The 20,100-nt window shown below is 41.8% G+C and overlaps 1 protein-coding gene across 6 annotated transcripts; it reads left to right on the forward strand.

Moving 5' to 3' along the window:
* Nucleotides 1–11: 11 nt before the first annotated feature.
* Nucleotides 12–20,018, forward strand: LOC116334703 (sorting nexin-14). 6 transcript variants are annotated; one of them, XM_039603560.1, is made up of 31 exons: nt 12–631; nt 820–990; nt 1,095–1,215; nt 1,411–1,484; nt 1,848–1,926; nt 2,028–2,071; nt 2,157–2,244; nt 2,333–2,417; nt 2,500–2,656; nt 2,841–2,916; nt 3,139–3,183; nt 4,035–4,115; nt 4,341–4,455; nt 4,631–4,786; nt 4,906–5,030; nt 5,638–5,696; nt 6,152–6,178; nt 6,942–7,088; nt 7,741–7,873; nt 8,783–8,969; nt 9,282–9,365; nt 9,641–9,741; nt 11,365–11,476; nt 11,708–11,748; nt 11,868–11,987; nt 15,600–15,723; nt 17,415–17,579; nt 17,680–17,775; nt 17,904–17,995; nt 18,341–18,397; nt 19,754–20,018. In XM_039603560.1, exons 2-31 carry the CDS (start codon nt 854–856, stop codon nt 19,790–19,792), a joined length of 2,967 nt encoding a protein of 988 aa, XP_039459494.1. In that variant the 5' UTR covers nt 12–631; nt 820–853; the 3' UTR covers nt 19,793–20,018. The 6 variants fall into 6 exon arrangements, with proteins under 6 accessions (XP_039459494.1, XP_039459495.1, XP_039459493.1 ...); XM_039603561.1 differs by having other exon boundaries at nt 14–631; nt 2,512–2,656; nt 19,751–20,018; XM_039603559.1 differs by having other exon boundaries at nt 17–631; nt 19,751–20,018.
* Nucleotides 20,019–20,100: the final 82 nt, after the last annotated feature.

A 20,100-nucleotide genomic window follows, 5' to 3' on the forward strand; every position in this document is an offset into this window, starting at 1 on the left:
AAAACGTAAAAACGCAATTTTCCCATGTTCCCCTGTGCAGTTTCTTCGGTCAAAGTACGACTGTAAGCTGTTTACCACACACACAAATCAATGCTGCTGCGCTTCGAGTCCGTTAAATGCGACAATACTACAAATAATGGCCGCTCCAGTGAGCACCACTCCGCTCCGGGACGCGTCTCCTTGATCCGGGCACCTTGGCGTGGGTTTCATTTCAAGGGGAATATGTGGCGGACACGTCCGTTACCTCAGAGCTAAACTACAGGAGCCAGTAGCAGCTACTGCTGCTGGGAGCGCAGCGGAGGTGACATCACACGTCTCCAGCGCTGACAACCGAGGCACCAACCACCACCGCTGCTGCTGCTTCTCAATGGACAGCTATGCCCGTGACAGGACCGCGGCCATTAACCAAAACGGCAACCTATCAGAGTTTTAGGACGGTCCACGCACGAATGATGCTGTGTAACTGCCACTAAGCCTGCTGTGGCTCACAGCTGTGCGCGGCTCTGCTCTCTGCGCTGATCCTGCACACAGGCAACCTGCTTATGTATTTATTTTGTTTTTGCAAATTCATTATGGTGTCGCGCCTGAACTACAGTGAAAAATGGCCCATATCGTCCGCCGTACACTTACAGTAAGTGCTTGAGTCGATATGTTAAAATCAGTGCAACCTGATACGTATGTTAAGCGCAATAGATAGATTTTAAAAAAATAAATAAAAAATACTGTGACTTTGAGTAAAGAGCTCGTGCTTCCTGCTACACGCCCTTATTTATTTGTAGCCTGCAGCCACTTCGTAATGCGACCTTTATTTATTTACAGTAATATGCAGTAGGCTGGGTGTTGACAGACAAAGATGGGATGCATCCGGGCTTATCTGCAGAAATTAAGACGCAGGGTAAAGGTGGACCGGCTCAGAGAGCTTGGTCGACAATATCCAGTCTTCTGCTTCCTTCTGCTGGTCCTGCTTCTCTCCACTGTGCTTTTGAACAGGTAACTAGTTCAGTCTCCATAGGCAAACCTGCAGCCCACTCATTTCACTTCATAGTTTACCATGTTCTTATTCATTTATACCTCACACCTCCTTTTTACTACAGATATATTCACATTATAATGGTGTTTTGGTCGTTCCTGGCTGGAGTCGTCACTTTCTACTGCTCCCTGGGGCCTGAGTCTCTGCTGCCTAACATCTTAGTCTCCATTAAACCAAAAATCAAGGTTGGTTAGAATTTAACTGGACAAATTAGGAGGATACAGCCTCCACACTCTGAGTGCCACAGCTGATAAAAATATATGTAATGTCTATCACTTGTTGGAAGCATGCCGTTGCTTGCTTATAGATTGATGATGATGAATAAAAAGGCACAAAAGCAGCAGCAGTTCATACTCTTTGCTGTTGACTTTATCTTGTAGTCGTACCAGCAGGAGCTGTTTCCGCTGGGCCACAGCTGTGCTGTCTGTGGAAAAATCAAGTGCAAAAGGCACAGGTGAGTGACGTGGTTGTGCTGTTGTGCAATGGTCGTAGACTGGACAGAAGCTGACTTGTGTTTTATTGAAACCTTATATCAGCAGTTATATATTTAGCATAATAAATGCTTAATGCCTGATGCCACAGATTACAGATTATCTGTGACCAAGTCCATATCACTGTGTTACTACATATGCTATACATATATATATATAACCTCATTACTGGGTTGACAACAATAAAGTTACCTACTTATTAGGTCATGGGAGATTTAGCAGTGCCATCTAGTGGTCAGACTGGATTCTTCTGTCTTCCTCTGTTGATGATACTGAATTTTTTCTATTTCATTCCTTTCTTTTTTCAATTTTGATCATATTTATAGACCGACTCTGTTACTGGAAAACTATCAGCCATGGCTTGACCTGAAAATTCCTTCTAAAGTGGATGCCTCACTTTCAGAGGTAATAGGCATATTAGTTAAACACATTATTATTATTATTAAATAAACATTAAATTAATCTATCAAATTATGGCACAATGAAATCTGTTGTTTTTATTTTAGATTCTAGAGCTTGTTCTGGAAAATTTTGTATATCCTTGGTATAGGTAAGAGTTTCTTGTATCCTTCCTCCGAGGTTCAAACTGTGTTGTGTCCTGTGAAATGAGGGGACAGATTTCTTTTTTCTTTCAGAGACATCACAGACGACGAGGCGTTTGTCGACGAGCTGAGAGTGACCTTGCGTTTCTTTGCAGCTGTGCTGGTTCGTCGGACCCAGAAGGTGAAACTTAGACTCTGTAAACTTAAAAACTTTGAATGTTTTGACCCGGTTTTCATCATTTTTGGATAAACTTGTCTCTCTCTCTTAGGTGGATGTGGCATCTCTCATCACAAAAAAGCTCCTTAAAGTTTCCATGAAGCACATTGAAATTATTAGCAAAGCAAGGCAGAAGGGTATGGCAGATATAATCACACAGAGCAGTTTGTTTATTTATTTTTCTTTTATCATAAAAAATGTTTTTTGGTTTCTTTTCAGTAAAAAACATAGAGTATCTTCAACAAGCTGCCCTGGAGGAATATGGTCCTGATCTCCACGTGGCTCTTCGCAGTCGCAGAGATGAGCTTCTCTACCTCAGGAAGCTGACTGAGATACTGTTCCCTTACATCCTGCCGCCCAAGGCCACAGACTGCAGGTAACTGACTGCTCTGGAAGTAAAGCCCATGCACTGCAACCATATATTTACCCAATTAAGTCACAACATGAATGCACAGCATGATTCTACCATGAGAATAGTGTCATTTGTGACACTATGCAGCACTACGTCTTTATTGCTTCGTTCTCTTATTTCCTGCTTCTGTATCTCGTCATTCTCTCAGATCTCTTACACTCCTGATAAGGGAAGTTTTGGCTGGTTCTGTCTTCCTTCCTTCAATGGACTACTTGGCTGATCCTGTGAGTGTAGAATAGAAATCCAAAGCTGTTTTTTCCCTTAAACGTGTCTTTGGATGCTTTTGCCAGTCTAACAGGATATTTCTTTTATAGTCCTTTTAACAGCGCTAATGTGCAGTATTATGAGAATGCAAATAAAAGACAAATCAAAACATTACTTACAGCGCTACACTTGAGTTTGAAACTTACTGACTGCTTTTTTTGTGTATTTCTTTTAAATTTCAGGACACAGCGAATCATTTAATTTTGATATTCATTGACAACTCACCTGTAAGTATATACTGGACTGTAACTGGATGTCATTTGCACTCACCAGTCACTCTGTTTGGTTCACCTTTCTAGTAACAAGTCAGGTCACTCTTTTGCTTTCTGAACTCCTTCAAATTTTTGATGCATAAAGCAGATTTGTTGGCTGGGTCATTTGTTGGATGGACATGGTCAGCAGCAGTACTCAGTGTGTGTCAAGAAAATATCCCCACACCATTACACCAGCACCACCTGTCTGAGTTATTGGTATAAGGCAGGATGCATCCATGCTTTCATGCTGTTTACATTAAATTCTGACCCTTCTCTTTAAGTGTCACAGCAGAAATTCAGACTCATCAGACCAGATACTGTCTTTTGTATCTTCTATTGTCCAATTTTGGTGAATCTTTGTGTGGTCTTCTGTTGCTGTAGCCCATCTGCTTCAGTGTTCAAGATGTTGTGCATTCAGAGATGCTATTCTGCATACCCTGGCCACTCTCCTCTGACCTGTGACATCCACAAGGCATTTTCACCCAGAGAACTGCTGCTCATGGGATATTTTCTCTTTTTCAGACCATTCTCTTGAAACCCTAGAGATGGATGTGTGGAGTAAATCCCAGTAGATCAGCAGTTTCTGAAATAGCCGAGCCTGTATTAGCACTGTATTAGAAATCTCCTTTCTTCTCCGTTCTGATGCTCGATTTGAACTTCAGCAGGTTGCTTTAAACATGTCTAAATGTACTGAGTTTGTGTCATGTGATTAGATATTCCTGTTAACAAGCAGTTGAACAGGCATACCTAACAGAATGAGGGGTGAGTGTATCTTCTGTGAATTTTAAATGTGTATTTAATTTTTCCCGACTTGTTCACTCCAGCCTGAAGAAGCCACAGAGCCCACTTCAACACTGGTTCCTTTCCTGCAAAAGTACTCTGATATTCGCAGCAAAAAGCCCTCAGTAAGTGTTTGTTTTCATCTGGGAGAGTGAAGTAATTCATTAAAAACCTAAAAAAATTCAACTGCAGGCCACCTTTGAAACAAAAGCCATCTGGCATTAAGCAAAAACCTAGTGATAATATGTAGCTGGTATGTGGGACAGCGTAAGCCTAATAGAAGCAGGAGGGATATAGCAGGCAATGCTTTATAGAGTATACTAATCCATTTTTTCCTGCCCTTGTATCAGGTGCTAAAGCTGGAGTTGAAGGAAATTCGAGAACAGCAAGACCTTCTCTTTCGCTTTATGAACTTCCTAAAGCAAGAAGGCGCTGTCCATGTCCTCCAATTCTGCCTCGCAGTTGGCAAGTATTCAATTTTTTCTCTAAATCCAGTTGTTGTTACCTTAATTACTCAGTTCTGTCAGTCAACAGCTTTTCATCACCCCATCTGAAATTATCAGGAAAAATTACCACTCATGGGTGGCAGAGTTAACCTATCACTGTGACGTTGTGATGTCTGACTCTCTTAACTTCTCAGAGGAGTTCAACGACAGGATTCTGTGCCCTGAGCTGTTGGATTCAGAGAAGATGATGCTCCACAAGGAAGTGAAGAAGATCTACGAGACCTACTGCTTGGACGAGAGTGTTGACAAAATCCGCTTTGACCCCTTTATAGTGGAAGAAATACGCAACAGTATGTGACAGGAGTCATTAGTGAAGTTAAAGTGTCTTAAACATCCTAGGTCTGCCTTAATGAGTATGCATGCTATGTAGTATGCTAACTCGCGTGTGTGTTTCTGTTGAACGTCCCAGTTGCTGAGGGTCCTTATGGGGAGGTGGTGAAACTGCAGACCATGAGGTGCTTGTTTGAAGCCTACGAGCACGTCCTCTCTCTCCTGGAGAATGTTTTCACCCCCATGTTCTGCCACAGCGATGAGGTTAGCGCCCACACCTCAATAGAAACCACTAAGCCTATTGTCACCCAGCTTGATTTCCAGATTTAAGCATTTTCCTGTCTAAATTATGGGTCTTTTAGTTGAGAGTGAATGATCATTTCTTAAATTTAGTATTTTTATTGTCTCAGATATACCAAAACTATATCTGTAAAATACTTACACTCAAGCTCAACTGGAATTTGTTGACTCAGACCCATTTTTCCATCCCCCAGCTACCAACCGCTATCGGCCCTGTCATCAATATCAGACGCGCAACCGGCCAATGAGCCGGCGCTGGCATTATGCCAAACTGCCAAGCTGAATTTCACCCCTCAGAAGCAATTTCATTGAATTCAGCTGGGTGGACCAGAGCTCAGCCATTGTTCAGAGCAGGCCATAGCCCTGTGTGAATAGTGTCTGGATAACAATGTGAGGTTATTTTCTACTTAGTTGCCACCCCTGTTCTTGCTCCCAAATAAACTGGGCATCAGTGGTTATTATTGTTTAGGCATTAAGAGGTCAATAGATATGGGATGTTCCTTGAGTTTAGCTTGCATACCGTACCAGATTTCCCATATGTGTTGTTTGATTGACCTTCTTTTTTCCACAGTACTTTCGGCAGCTTCTCAGAGGGGCCGAGTCCCCTGCCAGAAATTCCAAAATGAGCAGGTAGGCTTCACTTTGTTATGTTTGTGTGTAACAGCATAAAAGTTTAGCATAATGATGCACAGGTCGACTTTCAGAAAATATAGAAACAGAAAACAGCGCAAACACAAATTCACTGTTAACTAAGATTTTAGACACACAGTAAATTTCTGTGTTTTCTTCCACGTCCAGTTTTCCTGGTTTTCCTATTAAACGTACATAAATCCCTGTTTCCCCACAGCACTCTGCAGTACGATGACAGCATATGCTATGAGCCAGCTGCGTCACACATAAACATAACTGTAACTAAGCTGTAAAGAAGCAACCCATTTTCTTGTAATGCAGGTTATATTAGACCACTGCAGTATAGCTGTAACTGAACTGAAGCCATGGATCGACTGTCATGTTTTCTATCGCGGGGTGTGGTGTGTACGTGGCCACGGGGCCCTGCCACTAACTCCTTGTGCATATTGTTCCAGAAATAGCGTCAGTTTGGATGACATTCGGTGAGTACAAGTCGTCAGTGTGCTGATCAGAACAGTGGCTGGCTGAGTAGTGCTGCACGCAAGATTCCAAAAGACACTTCATACTTAAGATTAAAGATGTGCTGCCTTTTTTTTTAACAGAATCACTGTGCCCTGCCTGGGCCCGAGCCGTCAAGGAGGGCTTCAGTTTCATAAGCACTAGCTGATACTACGATAATGATATATAATCTTTTAGCACTCATCTCATTTCACCCCTAAATACATGTTTTATTTGGTGAGTGTGCTGTAGCTGCAAAAAGAGAGAACACTGAGTAAACTGACATTAATGAGCTAATCATAGCATGTGTCACCAGTAAGCCTGTAAGCAGATAAAGCTAATAAAAGCATTATATCCAAAATGGGAGAATTAAAATGAAGGAAAACTCATTTTCTGTTTCATTTCCAACACCTGAAAGCAAACTTGTTATAAAGGCAGTTTCCAAAGCAGCATAAATTACGCCACTCAAAATGATAGATGGGATAGCATATAATTGCTTTTGCAGCCCACAATCACATGTGACCAGTTTCGAGGCTAACCTCCCTCCATACCTGCGATTAAGAAACCTTCTCCACCTCTGCCCGTTTGTCTGCCCATTACGCCCATCTGTGTATTTCCACCATCGTGCCTGTGTCTGTGACTGTATGTCCACTCTGATTCTGTGACCACCATACTGCCTGCCCTGGTATGATCCACGATCCGCTCCCTCCTCTTGCCCGTGGGGATGTGACCCTGTTCTGCTTATAGCTCCTGGGACTGGAGCCCCGAGTCCCCGTCCTCACTGTTCACCGCCTCTGGCAGCTCTTCACCTGCATCTTGTAACTCCCTCCATGCCCAGTCCACGTTCACAAACTTCCCATATGGCTCGCTATCCCACCGCCACTCATCACCCAAGTAAGTCAGGGTCCATCTGTCTGTCACAGGTCGCTCAGTGTGATGTCATGCTATCCAGTTTCACACCCATGTGACCCCAGTCCCAGCCGGGCGCCTGCATGGTGGGGTCTGTGCACGGGATCCTGTTTTAATTTGTCGTTTTATTTCCTCCAGTCTCGTTTTCGACACCGCAGCGACTTTTTCTGTGCTCGGCTTCTTGTGTAGTAAGCGTATCTCTGTGCGTCATGTGGTGATTTTTATTTTACGTGAGCAAACCGGCACTCACACAGAGCACCTGTGATGTTGTGTGCTTTTTATCGGTTGTCAGGTAACCGATCATCATCAGCGTTTTTTACACCCTGAAAATATCCCCTCCAAGCTACACATCTGTCCATCACTGCTCAGTGCTTTGTTGTGTGTGTGTGTGTTTTTGTGGCTCTGCAGCGCTTTACCAGCAACCCAGGCATTTTATTGTAAGATGACTGTGAAGTTAAACGTTGTCATTGGTTTGGCTAGATTAGCTTTTACCTCCCATGATACAGATACAGTAAGCTGCTTCTTCTCCCCTGCAGTCCCTGCTCTGTCACCTCTCTGAAGCTGCATGCGCTTTGCTGAAGCCAAGCGCATCTCCTCCTTTGCTCCGTGTTTAATAGCCTCCTTGTTTGAACTGCAGGAGTACGTCTAAGAGGGGCGAGTCCTTTGGGATTAGCCGCATTGGCAGTAAGATCAAAGGAGTGTTCAAGAGCACAACGATGGAAGGAGCCATGCTGCCATCCTATGGGCTGGTAGAGGGGGAGGATGATATGGTAAGGCACATCTAAAAATGGCCTAAACATTCATTATAAGATGATGAAAGTGTATAAAATAATGCTCACGTGTCGATAGTTGCTTTTTAGGGTTAAACTGCATGTCAAATTTATTAGAAGTAACTGCAAACAGACTCTTCAAGTCATATTGAGGGTCTCCTGAAGTAATTCCCACATGGTGGCGTTGGTGAGTAAAGAAAACAAAGCCACATAGTCTATTAATTCTACCTCATGGGCAAACCTTCAAGGTTTTCAGTGCAATTTGCCGACGCTGCCGAGTTTGACAAAGCATGTTTTTGCCGATTTCTTCAGGCATAATAAAATATCTTTGTCTATTTTTTCAATATTTAAATCCAATGTTTGGGTTCTGGCGTTTTCTGAGGTGGAGTCCATGAATTTGCCTGTTTTACACTAGATTGTGTTGATTTTAAAGAGCAAGAGTTTCTCTGTGAAACCACAAAGACGACCTGCGAAAATGACTAAATATCCACCTTAAATGAATGAATGAAAATCAGCTAGTAAATTTATATTGATGTGACTTCAAACACAGTCTGTTACAGCACTTTACTGTCTTTACTCTGTTAATTCCTTGTTCCGCATTTATTGTAAAGGGATATCCTGTGTATACGTTGCACTTCCCTTACTTGTGGTCAGGTCTCAGCCACCTTTTTTTTGTGTAGTTGTCCCTGATCTTTGCATTTGCTGTTCAATTTAATAGTAATTTTGATAGGAGTAGATTATATGGTTAAGGTACAAAGAAGCCATACACAAAGAACAAAAGAACTCCAAGAAATTAAAGTCAGGCCTCTAACTTTGTGTGTTTTGCAGCATAAAAGTGGTCGTGTTGTTCATCTATCGTGTACGCCGCAAAGCCTTGACCTCAACCACTCTCACTTCCTTCTATTCAAGGTGGAGGAAGCCATGATGGTGCTGGAAGATGACCCCCCTATGGAGGCGGCCTCCACCCCGAGCACCCCGCGAAACCTCTCAGCCTGGAACATCACAATCCCGTACATTGATTTCTACGATGACGACGTAAAGAGGGAGCGCATTCCAGTGTTTTGTATTGATGTAGAGCGCAACGACCGGAAGGCAGGTGAGGCTGTGCGGACCTTTTCCTTCAGTGTCACTTAGTGTCATCCGAGTGAAGTCACTCACCATTTCAGCTGGGAAGTTTTTAGAGTCATCTGTGTCTTTTTATACAATTTAACTCAGATTGAAAAAAGGATCTGATTAGTCATTTAACTTTCTTATCAGAAAAACCCCATAAAAGCACACAATCTCAACCAACATATCTCATTAAAACATACTTGTAAATAATCTGTAATATTATTAGGTAACCAGTAACTAGTGTGACTAGTTGTTTTGCTTTGGTGTCATTAATTAAATCTTGTTTTACTCTCTGCAGTCGGACATGAGACTGAGCACTGGTCTGTGTACAGGAGATATCTGGAGTTCTATGTCCTAGAGTCAAAGCTCACCGAGTTTCATGGTAGGTTTTCTACATAATGCTAATTTAGAGCACCAGTGCACTGCTCTGTTTTTCATTCAAGGCCATCAGGAAGGAATTTTCCCATGAAAATGACATCGCCACAGAAAAATCCCAGATTATTACTTCCAAATAAAGTTACATTTTAGAAGCGAAGAACATTTAATGGCCCTGTTGCATTATTTGGAGACTTGGAAACTGCACGGCTGTTATGTTCCAGTTAAAGAAAGATATATATTTTTAACACTCGTCTTTGTGAAATCTTACACCATCTGCAGGCTCATTTCCAGATGCGCAGCTGCCCTCAAAGAGAATAATTGGTCCCAAGAATTATGAATTTCTGACATCGAAGAGGGAGGAATTTCAGGAATATCTTCAGGTAGATATCTGAGCTTCTCTTGGCCTTTTCGTCTGAATTGCACTGGGCAGGATACTCAGTCATGTGAAAAAGAAAGTTTCCAAAGGACTCCATGAAGTGCTGTGAAACATTGAGTACAGCCTTACCACTTCCATAGAAATTATGATGTTAATAGCAGTCCAATCAAATGCACTTGATTAAAGGATCATGCAAGTGTGACCATCTCTGATGTTGAAATGCAAATGCTTTCTTAATGAGGTAGCATTTAGATAGGTGTAATATATACTGTACCAAGGCAATATAACAGGTTTTGATCAGCTACAACAATCACTTTTAAAAGTATCATGCTTTATGTAATTACTGTGTAGCTACACTTTTAACATTTTGCTATATAATTTCTTTATATAATCGTACTATGATGATTGTAGTGTATGTATATATTTATGTCTACATGTACCCAACCCTAATAATCATAAACATAATGTACAAAAACATGCATCCTATTGTTAATTCTAATAGCAAAGCCTGACATTTAGCACTATGCATATAGTTTATGCATTTTCTGCAAAATATATATTGGAACCTGATGACTTTCTAGTATTAATTTAAAAAATATGCTCCTAATATAAGATGTTTGGAGTAAATATATTATAGTAAAATTGCTGAATATAACCTGGGGGCATCAAGTGTAATTTTAAAATGAACCTCAAATAAATAAAAAAAAATACAGAAAATGTTTACTTCAACTTATCACTGCTAGAGGTGATTCTAAAAGCTGCTGAATCACGGTTTGTACTGTGAAAACTTCTTCAAATAACTAAATAATAAAAAACTCTAAGACAAGTAGTCTTACAAAAATGACTTTGAGTGGAGGCGGTTGGTGAGAAGGTTACCAACAAATTAGCTTGAAATACGTACGCACACACATTATTGAAAAGTTTTTGGGTGTAGTTTTCTGTGCGTATGCGTTCATCAAGAATACTTCAAATTAGGTTTCAGAAAAAAAGAAACATTTAAAGTCATCTTAATCAGTCTTAGTCAGTGGTTGAGTCACTTGGTGATTGTAAGAGCAGCTTTTCAATACACAGAGGAAAAAACTGAATAAAACACAATTCAGTCTCTGCAGTTGCTACCAAGGTCCTTAAACACTTCAAGGAATAAAATTTGAGTCTTAACTGTTGAACATTTATAGAGAAAAATGACAAAACTCCCCATCCTGGAGAGGATGGAACGGCAAGGAAAGATTTTTAAATGGTCCCCACCTGGAGGACCATCACTACAGAATCACAAAAGACAACACAAAAAGCAGTAAAAGTTTTCACTGTGATGGATTACTTACCTTGAAATAAGTCTGCAAGTTTTTTCAAGACACACCAAGAGGCTGCTTTGAAAGCTTGGGAATTAATTTAAAAAGTTGCAATGTTCTGTGGAAAGTAGTAAGCACTAATCCAAACTTGGTTGGGAGGCTTTATAAGCAGAAAAACCCAGATAACGCCCTTGAAAATCCACAGTCTGCTTTGTTCTAAAAATGAGTAAAGCACCTGCATCTGCATACATTTAATCATACACAATAAATCTGCAGTCCTGTGATTGATTTTCAGCTACAGAACAAATGTGTGTTTTCATTATCTGTTCACTTTGCAGAAACTCCTGCAGCACCCAGAGCTGAGCAACAGCCAGCTACTGGCCGACTTCCTGTCTCCTTATAGCATGGAGTCTCAGTTCCTGGACAAGATGTTACCTGACGTGAACCTCGGTACAGTATGAGGCACATTCTCTCTGACCTGGCTGCAGAGAATGTGACAGACACTTTGTTTAAACAAATGTGCAAAATAGATGATGTTTAAACAGCAAGAGTATTTCAAACAGCCTGTGGAAATGTTTGATCAGGCTGACCTTGGGTTGGATGAGAAGAGATGTGTCTGGAAAAGAGGCACAATGTGACAGAAGCATACATCACTGAGATAGGGTTTTTTATTTTTCACAGGGAAAATCATTAAGTCGGTCCCCAGCAAATTGATAAAAGAGGTGAGACATGCATTTATTCTGGGACACAATATGTAGGATGTGCTTTTTGTTTCAACTTTGTGTTTTTGAAACCATAACTACCCAATATACATTTTGCACGTGTGCTTTTTTTCTGCCAGAAAGGGCAGCACCTGGAACCTTTCATCCAGTCCTTCTTCAATTCCTGTGAATCTCCCAAACCCAAACCCAGCCGACCTGAGCTCACTATCCTGAGTCCCACCTCAGAGAATGACAAAAAGGTTGGCAAGTGAGGCTTTATAGCTTTAGCGTTTAGTACTTTAGCGTTTAGTACTGGTAGAGTCCTCCCTAAAGCTCAGTTGCAATTAATTGTTCCTGTTACAACTGTCTGGTCAAAAATCCACAAGCCAGCTGAGCTTTACAGATATACAGTGGGGAAATAATTAGATTATTAGAGCCTCTGCTGAATTGGTAAGTTTGCTCACTTACAGAGAAACAAATCAGTCTCTTATTATTATGGTAATTTCATTTTAATGGAGAGAGACAGAAAATTGATCAAAAATCCAGAAAAAACATATTGCATAACAGTTATGAACTGATTTGCATGTCGTTGAGTGGAGAAAGTATTTGATCCCCTACAACCTAAACAGAATTTTGCCTCCCAGAGATTGGCTGCCTGCTCTTGTGGCACACAGATTAAAATCAATTGTCGAGACTTCTGATCTCAACTTATGTATATAAAGCACAAATGTCAACAGAATGGATTTCCATCACAATGGGCAAGACCAAAAAAGGCTGTCGAAGGATGTCAAGGACAAGACTGTCAATCTGCGTAAGGCTGAAATGAGCTACAAGACCATCAGCAGGAAGCTTGGTGGAAGGAAGTGACAACTGCCGGTGCGATTGTTCAGAATAAAAATAAAAATACGCTTACCTGCTGCTCTGGCAGGTAGCTCCATGCCCTCCTGGGTTTTAAATGCACCTTAGAACACACATACATCAACACTACATAAGAGCGGGTGGAGGGAGGTTTGGAGTCTTCCTACACCCCCGTTCTCTGCGGCCTGCTGGAGCGGGGGGGGCTAGGAGGAGGAGTTGGCCGTCCGACTGGGGTCTGGAATGTGGGGCCTCCCTGCTGCTGCGGAGTCGGGGCAGTCTGCTTCTCCCCACCGCAGGGAAAAGGGTAACATCACCTGGGTCTGGGCGCAGTTTCCCCCTCCAGGGGCAAGGGTACCTAGACCCGGGGCTTAGAGTACGCTTGGGGAGTGTGATTGTGTGTACAGCGTCTCTTTATGTCCGTCTCCACGTTGGGTGAGTGTTGAGTAATTGTATATGAGAGCATGAGGGTGGGAATAGATGTTTGTATCTGTGTGTGCCTGTTTGTCTGTGTCTTTATGTCAGGTTGGGTATCAGACGCCACCTCTCTGGGGACATCTCAGGCCCTCCAAGGTTTGAGGCCCATCTTCCCCACCACTTCCCTGCCGGTGGCAGACGCCCTCAGACATCGGTGCGTTGGTGGTTCTTTGTGTCCGGGGTGGCGCCCAGGTACCCACCGGCTCACTCATGGCGGCTGCTTATCGGGGCCTGGAGCCTGGGGCTCGCTCGGGCCACTGGGATGGGGTGCCTCGGCCCTCAGCCCGGGCTCGGTCACTCAGGCACAGCTGGCTGCCGGCGGAGCTCACGGGCACGCCACTGCAACCCCGGCTTCTGCTCGCGGCTGCTGAGTGACCCCTCATCTGGGACTCTCCTCAGCTCTTTCTGGGATAGCGCTGCTGCCCCTCTGTTGGTCTTCCTTGGTCTCTTGTGTTCTGGGGCCTCTGGATGTCTGGAGTTTTGATCTCCTCCATACCTGCTTCATGCCCTGGAGGACGGGCAGTGGCCCCCCACCCTCTAGCAGATCATTACATGAAGGAACCTTTTAAAAACAAGCGTTCATGCTCACAGGTGCACACACGGGTGATCACACACACAAACTACACCCTTTTGGCTCCTACCTCAAAGCACACTGTGCGCTGTCGATCCCACGTGCTGCACAATAATGTTTAATATTTAGTATTTACTGTCATATTCCATATATCATTGTGATGTTGTTTATTACTCTCGTTTTCTTCTGCTTGCTTTTTTTTTCTTTCTCAACAGGTGATCCAGGTGATCGATATATGTATTTTTTGTCTGCTTATTCTGTTGGTTTTGGTTTTGCCCTTCTCCCCGTCCCTCTTCTCAGCTGTTTTTCTTTCCTCTTTCTTTCTCCCCTTTCTTTCCACCAGTCAAGTCTGTCCCGTATTCAGCAAGTCAAAATAAAATAAACAATAAAAGGTGAATCAAATGGACCATTACGGCAAGGCTGGGATGGTCCATTTGGTAAAGTAAATCCGTTGGGCATCTTTCTTCGCCTTTAGACAATAATTCTGATGGCAAAAGAACCAAACGGGACAGGTTTAAAAAAAAAATAAAAAAAAAAAAAATAAAAAAAAAAAGACCATCAATCACCCTCGGTCTGGAGCTCCATAAAGATCTTGCCTCATGGTGTGAGGATGATCATGAGAGTGGTGGTAGATCAGTCCCGACCTACATGGGCGGAGCTTGTTAATGATCTGAAGGCACTTGGGACCAGAGTCAACAACATTGGTAACACACTACGCCGTAATGGATTGAAATCTCGTAGTTCTTGCAAGGTCCCCCTACTCAAGAAGTTACAAGCCTGTCTTAAGTTTGCCAGTGAACATTAAAATGATTCAGAAGAGTGTTGGGAGAAAGTGCTGTTGGAAGATGAAACCAAAATCAAGCTCTTTGGCATCAACTTAAACTGCTGTGTTTGGAGGAAGAGAAATGCGGAGTATGACCTAAAGCCTCCACCATATTCCCCACAGTCAAGCATGGAGTGTGAACATTATACTTTGGGGCTGTTTTCCTGCTAAAGGTACAGGATGACTTCCCCGCACCGAGAGTCCAATGAACGTGGCCATGCTTGGACAAGAACCTGCTTGCCGCAACCTGAACACTGAAGATGGGTCGTCGTCATCTTCTAGCAACACAGTGACCCAAGACATACCACCAAGGCGGCAAAGGAGCAGCTAAAGAAGAAGTACATTAGGGTCATGGAGTGGCTTAGCTGGTCTGTAAACTTCAGTCTTATAGAAAATCCGTGGAGGGAGCTGAAACATTGAGTTGCCAAGCAGCAGCCAATAAAGGTGAAGGATTTAGAGTTTCTGTAAAGATGAGTGGGCCAAAGTCCCTCCTGAGATGTGTGCAAACCTGGTGCCAACTACAAGCAACTCTTACCCCTGTACCTGCCAACAAGGGTTTCTCCACCAAGTACGAAGTTATTTATTGGTCTGATATTCTCTCTGTGAGCAAACTTACAAATTGAGCAGGGGATTAAATAATCCCCTAAATAAAGTTTTTAAAGCAAAGACAGTGATTTGTATCGACTATTGATGGAACTGTTTATGCTGATATTTTCTTTCCTCTAGTGTTTATTAGATTCTGTCTTCAATTAAAATGAAGTTTAATGGTGATTCTAGTATTACAGACACAATAGAATAAAACATCAGCACATGCACTATTTTTGCAACAAATTTTGTGAAGTAGCACTTCGCAAAATTTAAATGAGGTCTGACATTGCCAAGAAAGGCCTCGGGCATTTAATCTGAGAACTCGCCAGTGGCTGAACTGATGAGATCATAACAGCTTTTTGCAAGTGGTGCTTAAACAAACACGTCCACTTAACTTAACATAAAATCTGAATATATTCCTAAAAAGATAGGGATGTTACATATTTACTTTGCCAGAGTTCTGTGAGTCACTCATAACTGGAAATGCTCTCAGATAGAGACAGTGGGTGTTTGAAAGAGCTTCAGTCTTAAAATCTGACGCAAGTGTCTCACCCCCAGCTCTTCAATGACCTCTTCAAAAACAATGCCAACCGATCAGAGATGACAGAGAAGAGACACAATCAGAACTACTTCATGGAAATGATCACCATTGAAGGGGTCTATGACTACTTGATGTATGTTGGTAAGTAGAGGTTTGTATTTTTGCAGTTTGTTCTGCAGACACTATTTATGATGTTTCCTTTCCAGGTTTAAACATAGAATGTGGATCGATTTGTACCGGGTTGAAATGTTATTGGAAAGTGTTTCAGAAAGGACTTGTTTTGCAAGGTAAAATACTAAAATGAAATACTCCACATGTGCCATTCGTGGATCTGCTGTGAAACCACTTCTGGGTTGTGCCACAGCAGAGATACCCTCTGTCGGCTTCTCCCTGAAGGCACAGGGACATTTCCAAACCAGCTGATAGACACAATATCCACCTCAACTACTTCCATTTGATGCAGAGAAGCAGCGTCTCTACTCTGACTCCCTCTTGAATGACTGAGCTCCTCTTCTTATCTCTCCTCGCTTCCTTCAGAGGAAGCCCATTTCCACTGCTTGTCTTATTCATCCGTCTTGGTCTGTGTAGCTGACAGACGCTAGAACCATGAAACATATGGCTGAAAGTGCTTGCTGCTAAAAAAGAAATATTAGGCCAAACAATTGAAAAATGTCCACTGTGTTGAGTTTCCACCAAATGAGAAACCATAAGGTCGGCAAATAGGGGATGAGGAAAGACAGATTGTAAAACACACAGTTTACACTGATCGGGCATAACGATGACCACTGACAGGTGACGTCAATTACACTGATTGTCATTAGGAAGTAAGTGAACATTTTGTCCTGGAAGTCGATGTGTTAGAAGCAGGAAAAATGGGCAAGCGTAAGGATTTGAGAAAGTTTGACAAGGGCCAAAATGTGATGGCTAGACAGCTGGGTCGGAGCATCTCCAAAACTGCAGCTCGTGGTGTGTTCCTGGTCTGAATCGGTCAATACTTATCAAAAGCAGTCAAGGTAGGAACAGTGGTGAGTCAGCAACAGGGTCATGGCTCATTGGCTCATTGATGGGGAGCGAAGATGAACTACTGTAGCTGGAATTGCAGAAACAGTTACTGCTGGTTGTGATAGAAATGTGTAAGAACATGCAGAGTATTGCAGTTTGTTGTGTATGCGTCTGCATAGCTGCAGACCAGTCAGGGTGCCCATGCTGACCCCTGTACAGTGCTGAAAGTGCCAACAATGGGCATGTGAGGATCAGAACTGGACCATGGAGTAATGGAAGAAGGTGGCGTGGTCTGATGGATCACATTTTCTGTCACATCACGTGTATGTGTGAAGCTTCTCTGGGGAACACCGGACACCAGGATGCACTATGGCAAGAAGGCAAGTATAAACTCGCAGAAGCAGTGTGGTGCTTTGGGCAGTGTTCTGCTGAGAGACCTTGGGTCCTGCCATTGGTGTGGATGTTACTTTGACATGTATGGAAACGGTATTCCTTGACGGCTATGGCCTCTTTCAGCAGGATAATGCATCATAAAGCAAAAAATGTATAGAAATGATTTGAGGAGCACAACAGGAAGTTCGAGGTGATGAATTGGCCTCTAAATTCCCCAGATGTAAGTCCAGTTGAGCATCTGTGGGATATGCTCCAGTCCATGGAGGCTTCACCTCGCAGCTTATAGGACTTGTTGGTACGAGCGTCTATGCTTTGATTGTTTAAGGGCTGCGACCGATACAATATCAGACAGGTGGTCATAATATATACCTGACTGGTGTATATTAAAAAGATAGGTCATGTAGGTGATCAGTGCTCTCTCTCTTCTTGATTTTTAGGCAGAGTCGTCTTTCGTGTCCCTGATTGGTTGCACCACTTGCTAATGGGTGGCAGGATCCTGTTCAAGAACACACTGGAGGCCTACACAGATTATTATCTTCAGTACAAACTCAACCAAGTGGTCCAGGAGCACCGGCTAGTCTCGCTCATCACCCTGCTTAGAGGTACACGGCCAAGGAACCGAAGAGAGTCTGCGTGTTTGTGAGAATCTTGAACTTTAAACAAACTGAGGTGAAATCATGTACTGAATCTTTGCCCTCATAGACTCAGTTTTCTGTGAAAGCAGCCCGCCTCGCTCCGCCCAAGACAAGCAGAGGAGAGCAAAGAAGACGTTCGAGGAGATGATGAGCTATATTCCAGGTATTTATTTAGTTCTTCCAAGTCGCCTTTTGTAATTTATGAACCACTTGTAGTCGGCATCTAAACCTACAAGACAAGTGGTGAGTTTTAAATTGCCGCCTGGGGACTTGTCCTTGATTTATCTTCAGACTTTCTGGGGAAATGTATCGGAGAAGAGGCCAAGTATGAAGGAGTGCGCCTCCTCTTCGATGGACTACAGCAGCCAGTGCTCAACAAACAGGTACAAGGACAGACACGCGCAAACAGCGAGGACACACTCAGTGCTTTCTCAGAATGTTTGCACTTCACTGATAGGAAACATATCTGGACACGAAAAAAAAAGCTGTGCTAGTATATGACAGATGGGTATATGAAGGAAATTGACTTGGGGTACATTTTCCTGCTGTGCAGCGTATCTCTGAATGTAACATTCGCACCTTATAATAGGTACGCAATGCATCATGCAGTTTGCAAAAACACAGTTTCCTCTGCCATTCTGCATACTGTTCCTGTTTCCATCTTTATTTAAACATGACTGACCTTAATGCTCATCTTGTTCCTACCTTTTTTGCATTGCCTTCCTCAGCTGACATATGTGCTGCTGGACATCATCATTCAGGAACTTTTTCCAGAGCTAAACAAGGTAAACATATATTCATCTTTGTTCACCCACCCATCCATAGGCTCTTATCCTCTGCAGAATGGAGTGTGAATATATCCTGACATAACCCCCCCCCCCCCAAAATACCAAAAAATAAACAGAAAAATGAAAAACATGTAGTCCATAACTATCAGCAACATCATTTTTAATTGTTGCATAAGTGAATGAATGAAACTGCATGAAGATGTTCAACGTTAAATGAATATAAGATTAAATAACTGCATTTTTAGTAGAGAAATACACACATATCACTCGTTAATAAGTATGCCAAAGTCGTTTACCTGGATAGTCATACAGTAATGTTTTTGCAATTGGAGGTAAGATTAGCTGTCGCACCAAAATCTCAAATATTATGTGCATAATTCTGATGTTGAATTTTTTTTTTTACCCCATCCCCATATATGGATTTATTTCTGTTCTCCTGCTTTTGAATATATATATATATATATATATATATATATATATATATATATATATATATATATATATATATATATATATATATATATATATATATATATATATATATATATATATATATATATATATATATATATATATATATATATATATATATATATATATATATATATATATATATATATATATATATATATATATATATATATATATATATATATATATATATATATATATATATATATATTAAATGGTTTAATTGGATGCATTTAGGTTAGAGGGCAACAAAAGGCTGGAAACGTAAGAGGTACTAAAAAGAAACAGCTGGAGGAAAATTTAGTAACTAATGAGGTTTTTGGCAAGAGGTCAGTAAAACGATTGGGCATAAAAAAGAGCATTTAGAAGACGAAATTTCACCAGTCTGCAAAACACTGCCTCTACAAATTGTTGAATAATATCAGAATCATGTTCCTCAATATAAAATTGTGAGGGGTTTAAATATCTCATCATCTACAGTACATAATATCATCAACAGATCAGAGAATTGGGAAAAATCTCTGTGTGCAAGGGACAATGCTGAAAATCAATATAGCATCTTTGGACCCTCAGGTGGCAAAAACAGGAAATAATCTGTCATGGAAATCACAGCATGATCTCAGGAACACTTCCAGAAATCACATGTTAAAGCTCTATCAGGCAAAGAAGAAGCCATAATAAACATTTTATGGTTTTTTTTTATGTTCTATTTTTAATTAGGTGTGCTTTATGTGACTGCATTCCATTTTTATTTTTCCCAGTGTCCCAACTTTATGGAAATGTGATTGTAAACAAAGCTTTTTCACATTGTCTTTAAATCAAACACCAAACCGCACCAACACATCTGCTTCTGAGTTAACCCTGCATTCTTGTTCTCAGCAGGTGCAGAAGGAGACGTCTGCGATGGCTCCATGGATGTAAAATAAACATGAGCCAACATGCTTGGCATACCCAAGCTCATCTGACACTAGACTAAATCCGACGCATAGACTTTGATAACTGACATGTACAGTAACTGTATCTGGATACCTGCTCCCACAACAGGAGGAAAGGCAGATGGTTTCTCCTGGTGCATCAGTCATTAATTTGTAAAATAAATACATACATGAAGTATATACTAAATAAAAAGTCAGAATTTAACTGACAATGTCTTCTTTGTATTATTATTAGCAGTAAAAGCTAACAGTAAAAGACAGTGATTTAACAGTTTTGTCAGGTGTGGTGGAGGC

This window comes from Oreochromis aureus, linkage group 19, assembly GCF_013358895.1.
Source record: "Oreochromis aureus strain Israel breed Guangdong linkage group 19, ZZ_aureus, whole genome shotgun sequence".
NCBI classification, from domain to species: domain Eukaryota; kingdom Metazoa; phylum Chordata; class Actinopteri; order Cichliformes; family Cichlidae; genus Oreochromis; species Oreochromis aureus.